The 12,223-nt window shown below is 32.1% G+C and overlaps 2 protein-coding genes across 2 annotated transcripts; one reads left to right on the top strand and one right to left on the bottom strand.

Annotated features, from left to right (window-relative positions):
- The first annotated feature begins 4,974 nt into the window (after positions 1-4,974).
- Positions 4,975-8,152, top strand: LOC107642438 (DNAse I-like superfamily protein). The gene is made up of 9 exons (XM_016345793.3): positions 4,975-5,255; positions 5,347-5,387; positions 5,477-5,526; positions 5,616-5,685; positions 5,833-5,954; positions 6,518-6,651; positions 6,886-7,030; positions 7,167-7,314; positions 7,447-8,152. Exons 1-9 carry the CDS (start codon positions 5,027-5,029, stop codon positions 7,753-7,755), a joined length of 1,248 nt encoding a protein of 415 aa, XP_016201279.1. The 5' UTR covers positions 4,975-5,026; the 3' UTR covers positions 7,756-8,152.
- A 3,412-nt stretch (positions 8,153-11,564) lies between these two features.
- Positions 11,565-12,199, bottom strand: LOC107641618 (uncharacterized). Its single transcript, XM_016345100.3, has one exon. The coding sequence runs from the start codon at positions 12,111-12,113 to the stop codon at positions 11,706-11,708; it is 408 nt and encodes a 135-aa protein (XP_016200586.1). The 5' UTR covers positions 12,114-12,199; the 3' UTR covers positions 11,565-11,705.
- Between the last annotated feature and the right edge of the window lie 24 nt (positions 12,200-12,223).

The raw sequence follows: 12,223 nt of genomic DNA, 5'->3' as shown, positions 1-12,223 counted from the left end.
AGTTTCTAAGTCAACAACGTAACTGCGCACCTGACATGTTTTTTGCTTTGCTAGCTTGCAACTAAATCATCTTAATCCAAAAGCAAATAATTATATATATATATATATATATATATATATATATATATATATATATACCTATTTAAAAGTATTTATCTAACTTATTAAAAAAAGTTAAAATTAATATTTAATTTTAAAAAAATAATTATTAAATATTAAAATTTATCATAAAAAATAAATTTAATAAAAATTAAATACCAAATTATAAATATTATAGAATTCACCTATATATATTCATTTGAAAAATTGTTGTGTTCACTAACTTTATTTTTGTTTTCGACATTATTTTTTAATTTAGCAGACTAAAAACTAATTTATCACATACATAATACAAAATTTAAATTTTTAATATTTATTTAAACATATTAGTAAGCTAATTATTAAATTAATCCAAATTAATTTGTGTTCACCAACTTATTATTAGCCTTTAATTAAAAGCATATGATTTATAATCTAACTAAAAGCATTAATTAGCCACAATATTACTTATGTTTTATGAAGTACGGACATTTTGTTAAATTTTTGTGTATACGTATTGGACACATTTTGGATACGACATTTACTGACACTTGTTCAATACGCGTGTCTGGTGTGGCCAACTGTATTTTAATAAAAAAGTAAAAAAAAATTTTCGGACACGTTTGGACACACCTAAATACAATCACGTGTCAGCGTGTCCAGTATTATTCTTAACATATATTCTTGAAATAAATTTAGATATAGTATATATTATTATTTATTAAAATAAAAAATATTTTAAATATTTGATATAACCCAACAATACTTTCTGCTGATTATGCTAACCCTGATCAGTCAATCACAACCTGACCCATACTGTGTACACTTGGCATAAAATGTCAACAGCTTCGACTCATACGCCTGGTAGTCTACACCTCTTTGGATGTATAATCTTTCATCGCCATAATAACAGCTTTCCTGGAACTGAATTCCATTCTCACGGCAAATTCATCATATGCGACAATAGAAATTTCTACCACGACGACAGCCATACGATAAATATTTAATAAGTGAAATTAAAAGTAAATCAACACTCACTACATCAATATTAATATAAATTAACTTTACATCAAGTTATTATCTCAATTCTAACCAAAATAAAAACATAAACACATAAACACAAAAATAAACACTAATTAATAAATACTAATTAACATTTATCTAAATCAATAACTAACTAAAAAGATTATTATCTTAAATTTAACTAAATAAACACATAAACAAGTGCTAATTAAGTATATTTTCTGAAAATTATTATAAATTATTACAAAATTCTAATCATTCGTATAAATATAGGTAATTACGTACCTGCATTTATATATTCTGGAAACTCCGGAGCATGCATAGCTTCCAAATTCAAAGCTCGCATAAAAGATGGCTTCTCAAACGGATGTTCGTTTTCGAGTGCATTTGCCACGTCTGTCACATTTTGAGTCATAGTGTCGTCACCTTGATCTTCGTCTCCGTCTGGACCAACAATTTCGTAATTGCTTTCAAACTCTTCCTCACTGTCACTATTGTAATCTTTTCGTTCAATATTTCGGTCGGCTTCAGATTGTTCGAACTCAATATACAACTCAATGAACGATATCTGAGCGCGACTTTCAATGTACATTAAAAGCATCTCTTGCATGCTCACTTCATCAATTACATATTTCGTTTGAAATTGAACGAATCCACTAAATACCGGTATAGGATATCTGTATAAAATACATGATATTTTTCTTGACACTGCAGAACCCATTTTCTCACAAATCACACCTTTTAGTTCTTCAAATGAGATTGTGAATGGAATAACAATATCTAACAGATTTTCACAAATAAATTTAACTCCTTCAGATATTTGTAACAAAATTTGAACGAAATAATATATTTTTAGTAGAACTCTATTATCCATTTTTCTCACTCATATAAATATAAATTTCACTATCAAATTTTTTTACTTAATATGAACTAATAGAAGAACCTGAGGGAACGAGTAAGCTGAGGGAAGAAGAAGAAAACAAGAAGAAAAAAAGAAGGAGAGGAGATCTGAGAATCTATCTACGAGTTTCACACACTTATATATGTATATATCAAATCGGACCACCGATTTGTACTCACGGATTGAAATAACACTTATAATAATCAAATCGGACGGTCCGATTTGACTCTAGCGAAATAAAAAAAAAAAAAGAATTCTATATGGAAATTGGATGGTCTGATTTCCTTCGCCAAAATTCAAATTTTTTCTCTTACACAAATTGGACTGTCTGATTAGTGGGCTTAATTTTTTTTTCCAAAGAAATCGAATGATCCAATTTCTTCATCTTTATTTCAGAAAAAAGCTGTCCCACATCCATATCTAGCCCCCACATCTTCCGTAACAACGCACAACACACACATGCTTCTCATATCTTAAAAAATGAGTCTAAGTAGAGGACCATATATCTATACTTATCCAAAATTATTGCCTAAAAAAGTAATATATGCAACCAATTTAGATTGCTCGAATGGTCAATTCATTTGTCCGTTCCAATTCCACTTTATGCAAGCAACGATTCATTGACAGTGACAGACTCTTAAATAGAATTTAAATCCATAATAAATTAATTATTAATCTATCAAATTGAAAAATATTGTAAACAACTAAAAGAATAAAAATAATATATGCCATTTATAATAAATATTATACTATTATATATGTATTTTTTAGCAACTGTCATATTGTACACCTTTATGTACCTATGTGCTGGTGAATATAACATTAAAAGAAAAAAATAGAAAGAGAGTAGAGTGATACCACAATAACTGAAAAAAACAATGTTACAGAGTCAATAAATATTAATATTTTATTATCAATAATTTCTATTCCTATTTAAAAATTTTGTACATAAGAATATAATTTATACATATATTTATCAAAATTTTATATACGTAAATTAATACAATTTATATTTATATTTTTTAAAATTTAAACACACAAATTAATAAAATTTATTTATTAAAAATAATTTAATATTTATATATGCTAATCAAATGAATACTAAAAATTAGTAATCCAAAGAGTTTCTCTAACTGAAAAATCATCAGCATACATAATATATATATTATACTTAAATCAACATTAAGGTACTTAGTTACTCACTGTTCCAACAAACATATTGGAAGGTAGGAACCACCCAACATATCATGTGAATATACACAGCAAGCAAAGCATCGAAAGCTCAGTAGTACCATGTCCCCCGAACTTGACCAATCCCTGTTCAGATTAATGTTTACATACATTAATTACATTAATTACGAATTTATAAGTTCTTTCATACGTTGCTTGGCTTCATATTTATTGAATCTACGGTAAACTTCCAAAGGAAATTTCATTGCACCCATCAAATAATTGGTACTTAATTAAACTACTACTTGAAAACGTTTCGTGAATATCATTAAACAATTCAGAGACATAGTAACTGTTAATTTATACTCAATAGTTAGTATTAGAATTGTATTTGGATTTTGCTACAGTGGTATTTCTAAGTTAATCGCAAGTCGCAACCACCAGTTCTAATGTTAAATGTGATGCATTTAATTGTTTGGGGTCGGGGATTAAATTTAAGAAAAGAGCTTAGCAAAAGTGGACCATCATGGAGCAGCCATCACTAGCTAGTGCAATCTTGTCGCCATGATATTAATGTGCCTATTAATTAAGTATAGATGTATATGCAACGCAACATGGATAATGTTATTAGTGGTGATGGGACTCAAATTAATTTCATGCAACTTGTTTGAAACACTAACATATTCTAATAAGATCCAACCCCTTTAATTGAAAAAAAAAAATTAAAAATCACTAATCAAAACTCAACTCAAAGAATCAACACTATCTTTGTAGAAACTTCTTAACTCGTTGATTGCATAATTATCCTAAACAATGGTTGAGACTTAAAATTGATCATCACCAGAATGATTAGGTCCACCAAAGAGTAATTTAAATATTTTGTGTCTCTTTAATTTGTGGACGAACTAGAATCTTGTTTGATACGCAAGTGGAACCTTATGGATTAAGAATTGACGAGATTCTTGCGGCTTTATCTCCACTAATGCGAAGTTGCTTGGTTAAATTGGTCCAAATAAAAATGGTCCCATCTGCTTACGAGGTTGTGGTGTCATAGCCATTTACATCCATGGAAATGGCATAATTCACGATTCTCACTTATCATTATCCATCAATCATTGAACTTTAGCTCTTCATTTAGCCAAGTTCACATTAGGCGGCTGCAAACATAACTATAGTTTTTGTTTCTCAAATAAATTAATAAAAATAAAATGTTAAATAAACGTTACATACATTGTGTGTGTGTGTGTGTTTTTACACCCAAAAAATACATTGTTTTTTTTAATAGTATTTTAATGGCATACAATGAAAAAAATAAATAAAAAAACTACTTCACGCTTCACGCTTTTTTCTTCTGTTTTTTTTTTCCTCCTAGTTATCCGCAGTATTTCTTAACTCGACAAGTCAATGACTAATCAGTCACGAATTTGAGTTCTATTTAAACGTTTGCCGCTGAATAATAGGTTGTTATATGTACAAGACAAGATTTGAACTTCCAAAACTTGTTTAAGTGAACAAGTGAGTTGACCACTCGATCAGTTTAAGTTGGTTTGAAATGAGCCTTTTTTTTTTTTTGGTAAACTGGAATGAGCCTCTTTGATTGGAGTGTGATAAAAACAGGCCGAGGCCCATATTTGGGGCAGCCCGTTAAAGCAGTGAGATAGGAACAAAATAAAGTAGTTGGGTTACTTATTACCCAAAACTATTGTTGGGCTACCGATACAAAAACAAAGTTGGGCCTAGGCCTGTATAATGTTAACAGTAAATCTGTAACACAACAGTGCGCACAACTGCAGTGCAGACAAATGCAGCAGCAGTTGAGAACAGATACAGAAGACGAGAATTGAAGAGATAGAAATGCTAAAAGCAGTAGTAGCTGCTCTTTCGCGCTCACCACCTCCTTCTTCTCCTTTCACGAGCTACGCTACCATTCACGATTCCGCAAACTTTCACCGCGTTTCGATCAGAGTAGCAACATTCACGAAAATGGCCTCCTCCTCCTCCTCCTCACCACTCCCCTCACTCAACATTCCAAATTTCGTTTCCGTCGAAGGCGCCGACGTACATTCGCGAACTAAACCTGATGGTAACGCCGTCGTATTCAAACCTTGTTCGTTTCACTTCTTCTCTTTCACGTCAAATCTAATTTTTCCTTTTGGTTTTATAATTAAATTCAGGCTTCAGATTCAGCTTCGTCTCGTATAACATATTAGCTCAGGTTTGTTCAGTTTCTCAAAATCTTGATTTTGATGCGCAACCATTGACTTTGACTTTTTTTATTTTAATTTTAAAAAAATTGTTATGTAGGCTTATGTGAAGAGCTCTCTGTTCCCACACTCTCCTTCCCCGTCACTCAAGTAAAGTTCATACAAAATTTAATCAGTAAATTAATGTGAACTACGAATTTTACTGTAGTTGATCTTGATTATGATTTTGCTTGCTGCAGGTGGAAATTTCGTTCAAGTTCGATTTTAGAAGTTCTCAAGAACTTGGGAGCTGATTTTTTCTGCCTACAGGTTTATTTTCCTCCTCTTTTTGATGTTGCTGCTTTTTTTTTTTTTTTTTTATTATATTATGCCAACCTGGATATGAATTGCTTGGGACATATGTCTTGCATTGTTTTTCTTTGGATGAGTTCTTATTCCTATATGGAATAATCTCAGGAGGTTGATGAATTTGATAGCTTTTACAATGGAAGCATGCGGAACTTGGGATATTCGTCTATCTATATGAAGAGAAGTGGACAGAAGCGTGATGGGTGTGGTTTGTTTTACAAGCATGACCGGTATGTCGATCTATTGTACAATGCTCAAGCAACTTGTACTTTAGAAGATTATGGTACATAGATACATGACCTATATCCAATGAGTAGCAAGGATTTTGCACCTGGATAGAGGTTTTTTAAATGGACAAGAGAGAACTAGAACAACCTTGCTTTACTGATTTTAAAAATTGAAAACCCCTCAACGTGCTTTTTGTTTGACTAGATTTTGGTATTGGAAGGATTCCACATTCTTCCTTGCAATTCCGTCACCACTTACACAACATCCTTCTATTGTAAATCTTGGTCAATAGATATGCTGATAAAATGCGAATTCCCTAAAATCTGAATGTAATTATGAAGCATTTACACAACAGGGTAGTATGCTAGTTATGTGTAATTGGTATTCAGATCATTGTGGTTGTTTTTATCTGTCTCTCGTTCTCGTCCTGTCTTTTGGGATTAATTTTCGTTCGAATTTGGTTTTATAGTAAAACAATGGGACTGATCAGTGATCAAAACTTCAATTAGTCTTTAATGATTTCAACGTTCTTAGTTTATATTTATTCTTACTTTCTGGCATTTAGTGCAGAGTTGGTTTTGGAGGAGAAAATTGAATACAATGATCTGGTAAAGTCAATTAAAGATGGAAACTCTCCAAAGGATGACGAAGAAAGCAAAGGCCAGCCAAATAAACAAGAGGATGCTGCATCCAATGATGGTTAGTGCATCAAGCCCATGTATTTTCTTATTGATATTAGAGACTGCCCCATCTTGTGTATACTACTGCCTTGATAGTGATACTGTTACTGAGTATTAACCTACTGATAGACTACTTGCGGAAGCTATGCATTTGTCCTGCTTTTTCATGTCTGTTGCTGCTGTACTCCTTTGATTGTTTCTGCACCAAATGCATGTGTGCAATATTTGTTCGTTGACTGATCTTTTGATTCAGGACCTAAATCGAACAAAGAAGATCGTGGAGACCCCAATGATCCTCGTGTGAGACTAAAGCGTGACTGCGTAGGAATTTTGGCTGCGTTTAGGGTCAAAGATCCCTCTCGTCATGTTGTTATTGTGGCCAACACACATCTTTATTGGTATGAAGTGGCATGCTTTGCTTTTATTTTTCTTTTGTTCTTTTACTTTTCAATATTTTTTGTGTAGATCTAGTTATATGAACACATGGTTGCTCTAGTGGTGGAATTCATTAATGATACTGAGTTATTGTCCCAGGGATCCTGAATGGGCTGATGTCAAGCTTGCACAAGCTAAATATCTTCTTTCTCGATTATCACAATTCAAAACTCTGGTATCAGATCAATATGAATGCACGCCTGAAGTCATTGTGGCTGGTGACTTTAATTCTACACCAGGAGATATGGTATGGTAACTAGACACTTAAAATTTCTCATTTCCTATTTCTTATTTTTATCTAGATTCTGTGTTCCCTGCGCCTGTATTGCATGAAATTTATGTGTTGATGCAGGCTATTCTTATTTTCGGATTGTTTCAGGTTTATCAGTATCTCATATCAGGCAATTCTTCTTCACAAATTATGCCTGAATGTTTGGAGGAGCAACCAATTCCCTTATGTAGTGTCTACGCTTCTACGAGAGGAGAGCCACCATTTACAAACTACACACCTGGTTTCACGGGAACTCTCGATTATATATTATTTTGCCCCTCTGACCACATGAAACCAATCAGCTTTCTTGAGCTTCCAGACTCCGATGCAGTCGACATTGTTGGTGGACTGCCAAACTATAGTCATCCAAGTGATCATCTACCAATTGGTGCTGAATTTGAGATCATCAAGGAGTAAATGGTCTTGTACGGCTAAGTGGTATTTGATTTCTCAGGCATTCACGTGGATGAGTGCAAAGAATTGGGGCGAGTATACTATGGATTAGGCAGTGAAATCAACCGAGTGACTTGACAAGGTGATGGTCACTTAACCTCCAATTATCCAATGAACATTACTTGTTTTAGAAAATTTTGTAGGATTGAATTCTCTTTCCAGTTGCACAATCCTTGCAGAATCTTTTGCTTGTCTTCCATCATGTGATATTTTTCAAGATTTTTTTCCCTCCGATTTTGATGTGCGCATTTTTATTATAAAAACATAGTTTGTTATGTGTAACCAGCGGCTTGGCAAGCCACTTTCCTATTGTTGTTAAGTGACATTATTTTTAAAATAAAAGGAAAATATTAGAGGCTAATACTTTTATTGGAAAGGAAAATGGAAGGTTGACTAGTATGTAAGATAAATACAAAAAAGATATTAGTCTTCTAATATTTCTCAAAATGAAAATTTATAAATAAGGTAATCCTTCTGTTTTGTTTTATAAATTAGAAAAATGAATAGCCGCTAGTATTTTTGTGCCTAGTGCGAAGTTCTAAAACTGATCTTTTAAGTAGTTATGCAAAAAATGAATGATGATGATAACGGTATTGATGTTAATGTATATAGCTTATGGCCCTATGATGGCGCGACTAGTAGTTTGATCATGGCCTTGACATTCGTTTTCAGTCTATGGAGTATGTAGTGATAACATTATGATTCTTCCTCAGCTTAATTTGCTCTGTGCTGCATTATTATGGTTATTGTTATTGCTTTGTTCTCACAAATATGAAAATGTTTTGGACGGCTCTGATATGTCAATTCAAGTGATTCTTGGGTCATTATAGTGTCACAATCATTCACACTAGACTGCAGCATGGGCATCACGACTTCATACACAGTTATGAATTATGATGGGAGCGTTTTCTTGTTCAAGTTGGGGGTCTTAGGGGACCACCAATTGCAAGTTGCAATGTGAGTTTGTGAGGAGTTAGATTTGGGTGGCTACTTTAGCTTTCTATATCCATCAATGTGTTTCATTGAGAAGAACATTTCTCTTTGTTAAGCATTTCTATCTTTTCTTCTCAATGAATCAATTGATATTTCACCCTTTATGATTATAAATTCAATTCGAATGTCAAAGTATCCGCCACTTTTTCTACCCATTGGCTGAGAAATATAATTGAGTCTAATCAAGGGAATTGTTTTTTGGGAGTAAATTTCTAGCTAATTTTTTTTTAGATTAATTTTTTGAGTTATGTATACCAAAATTAGTCATCAAAGTCAGCCACCAATATAAAATACATGATGGAATACAAATACACATTAAAAATAAATTAAACTACACATGTATTTATACACAAATACATTAGTGACTGATTTTAGTAGCTGATTGTAGTGTATAAATAACATTTTTGTTAATTTTTTACTCTTATATTTACAATAACTCATAGTTTTGAGAAACGGTTAATTCAGTTAACCAAAAATTGGCTACCAAATTAATTCAGCTCAGCGTAAACATTAATTATTAGTAAATTGGTAAAAAAATCGAAAAAATTAAAAAAAATCATAAATCGATTAAATTGGTCTAATTTTTAACACCTAATTAATTTAAAATAATAAAACATAATTAAAAAAAAAATCTATTTCATACTTAAATATATTATTTTATTATATTTGCAATTAAGCTTTAGATCTCTCAACCTCTAATTGTAACCTTTCAATTTTCAGAACCTTCCAATCACCTTTTTTTACTTCTTTCTTCTTCCTCTAAAAAAACGCTTAACGCCACCACAACTTTACCTCTGAGGCTCTCACACTACTAACCGGTCATTATTGTTGTCGACCAGCCTAAACCTTAAACTATAAACCCAAACACTCCAAAAGAGAAGGATTAAAAGGATAATTTTGACAATTAAAAACGCTATTAGTTCATCCGGGAGTTTTCTAACAACTTTTACTAAACCAAGTCCTAATCAAGGGAGCTTGAGCTAAGGTACATATGGTGGGGTTGATTGAACTTTATGGTTCTGAGTGTATGGTAAATATCATTTTTCCCCAAGGCATGGGCAACATTATAGGGAACCTTATCCCCACGGTCAGTATCATAAACTTTAATAGCCCTATATATAAAGTACATTATTATTATTCAGCATTTCAACTATTTTCTTTAATCCATGACGCAGAACCATACAAAATCCATGTAGCAGAGTTGTCACACATTCGCGATTCTTCCTTCATCGGGTACTAGTTTGGCACTTTTCTTGATTTGAGTGCTCAATTTTTATTTTAGGATCATATTTTGAAACAAGGGAAAAAAAATAAGTCTCACATTCATAATGTAATTAATTATTTATATTTATTTCAGTTGGAGCTAGGAGTGTTCAAATTTAAACCGATTCAAATTAAACTGTTTATCAAATCCAAACCAAACCGAAAATCGATTAAAACCGCACTAATTTGGATTTGATTATATTCTATTTTTTGCAAACTGCTGGATCGGATCGGATTTCGGATCTACTTTTTATAACCGATCCAATCCAATCCAAATCGCACAATGTGTTATAATATTATTATTTTATTATTATATTTACAATTATACCTATAACATGTTCAATTTGTTAGATATTTTTATATTATTCATGTATTATTATTATTTAATAAATATTTTATTTCAAAATGTTATTTATTTATTTATTTTAACTAACCTATAATTTTATTTCTATTATTATGTTATCGGTAGCTTTTTGATATATTGTTGAGACTTGTTATATCATTATTAATTATTTAAAATTTGACGTTGAGACTTGTTATATGTATTTAATTTTTTTAATTTACAAAACCCCAAAACTAATCCAATCCAAACCGCTTGAAATTGGATCGGATCGGATCGGATTTTTTTTTTAAAACCATCCAATCTAAACCGCACCGCAAGTAAAATTAGTGTTCAGATCGGATGAGTTTTTGACGCAAAACCGATCCAAACCGCACCGCGAACACCCCTAGTTGGAGCTCTGTGTGTGTGTAAATGGTCATTAATACCCTTTGCATGTTTACACATAGACCAAAGGGAAAAAATTTAATATTGAGAGGTTGGGTTTATGCTTGAGAGTTTGAGTAATGGATAGGGGTTTGCACGTCCTTTTATTCAATAAATAATATACTTCTTCTATTTTTCTTTCAAGAAAAAACTCTAAGTATCACATTCATTTTAATAGAAATAAAAATAAAAATTTCAACTAAAAACGAAGAGTATATATAAAATATCTCATGCAACCTATCTACATGTATATATATATACACAAAGTTGAAAGCTTTCAATTTATTATTTTTGAGTATTGTATCAATTAGGCTTAATTTATTAGCTAGTTGCACGTATAATATACTATTATTAATTTCAATTTTCTTAACATTTAATTCATTATTATGTGAATGTTAATAAACTTGTCAGCAAAAACCTGCAGATGAAAATACAACACTAATTAGCAAAATAACAAATAAGTACAATGAATTAACTCAGAATACAGCACAATGATATACACCTTGAAATGCAGGCCCTTTGGCTTTTACACTCAGATTAATTAATTAATTAATGCTTCATCACATACATAAATACATGCCGCTCCTTCTAATTAATAATATATACATTAGATGAAGTCGACTTTATATGAAGTTGATATTTGAGAGCCGTTAGATGAAAATTTAGTCAAATCAGTTAAATCATCTAACAGCTCTTATATATCAACTTCACGTGAAGTCGACTACACCTGAGTTTCCACTTATACATTAATGTATGAATACTTATCATATGCAGTTGTTTTTCATGTGAAGTTGATAGTCGAAAATTGTTATGTTATAATTTAGTCGAATTTATCAAATCATCTAACTATTCTTAAATATCGACTTCACATCAAAATAACTGCCACCGTACATTAATTGTTAGGAAGAACTGGAAATGAGAAATATGGCTCGGTGAGTGGTGCCTCCATGGCGGTTATTATATTTTGTTGATTGGAAACATCTCCGAGAAAACCATTGTAGAAGGCCTTAACCTTTGTGACAACGTAAATAAAAGATGATGCAAGGTACGAGAATCCCAACCTGTGAAGCTTTTGTGCTAGCTGCTGCTTTGCACCTTTCTTCGTGTTCAAATCTTGTTCTTGTTGGGTGCTTGCATTGCCACTGCCGTCGTTGTCGCCGCAGTGGTTCGTTATTCGACGGTACCGATGAGAGAGTTTGCAACCGCCACGACGACGGCTGCCGCTCCCTCTTTCGCCGTAGGAGGCTGTGCAGTGCGTTAATGTTTGGCATCTTGTATTGCTAGCAAGTTGTGAAGCCATGTTTATGGCTGAGGAATGAAGAGTGTATCCTCTTTCACTCACTGCTCTATCCTTTTTTATTTATTTATTTGCAGTTGAGATTTGAATGGATCATGGCCTTTATATAGACT

The sequence above is a fragment of the Arachis ipaensis genome, chromosome B5, assembly GCF_059453495.1.
Source record: "Arachis ipaensis isolate K30076 ecotype BB chromosome B5, ASM5945349v1, whole genome shotgun sequence".
NCBI lineage: Eukaryota > Viridiplantae > Streptophyta > Magnoliopsida > Fabales > Fabaceae > Arachis > Arachis ipaensis.
Note: the sequence above shows the minus strand (reverse complement) of the source record. Positions and strands in the feature narration are given on the sequence as shown.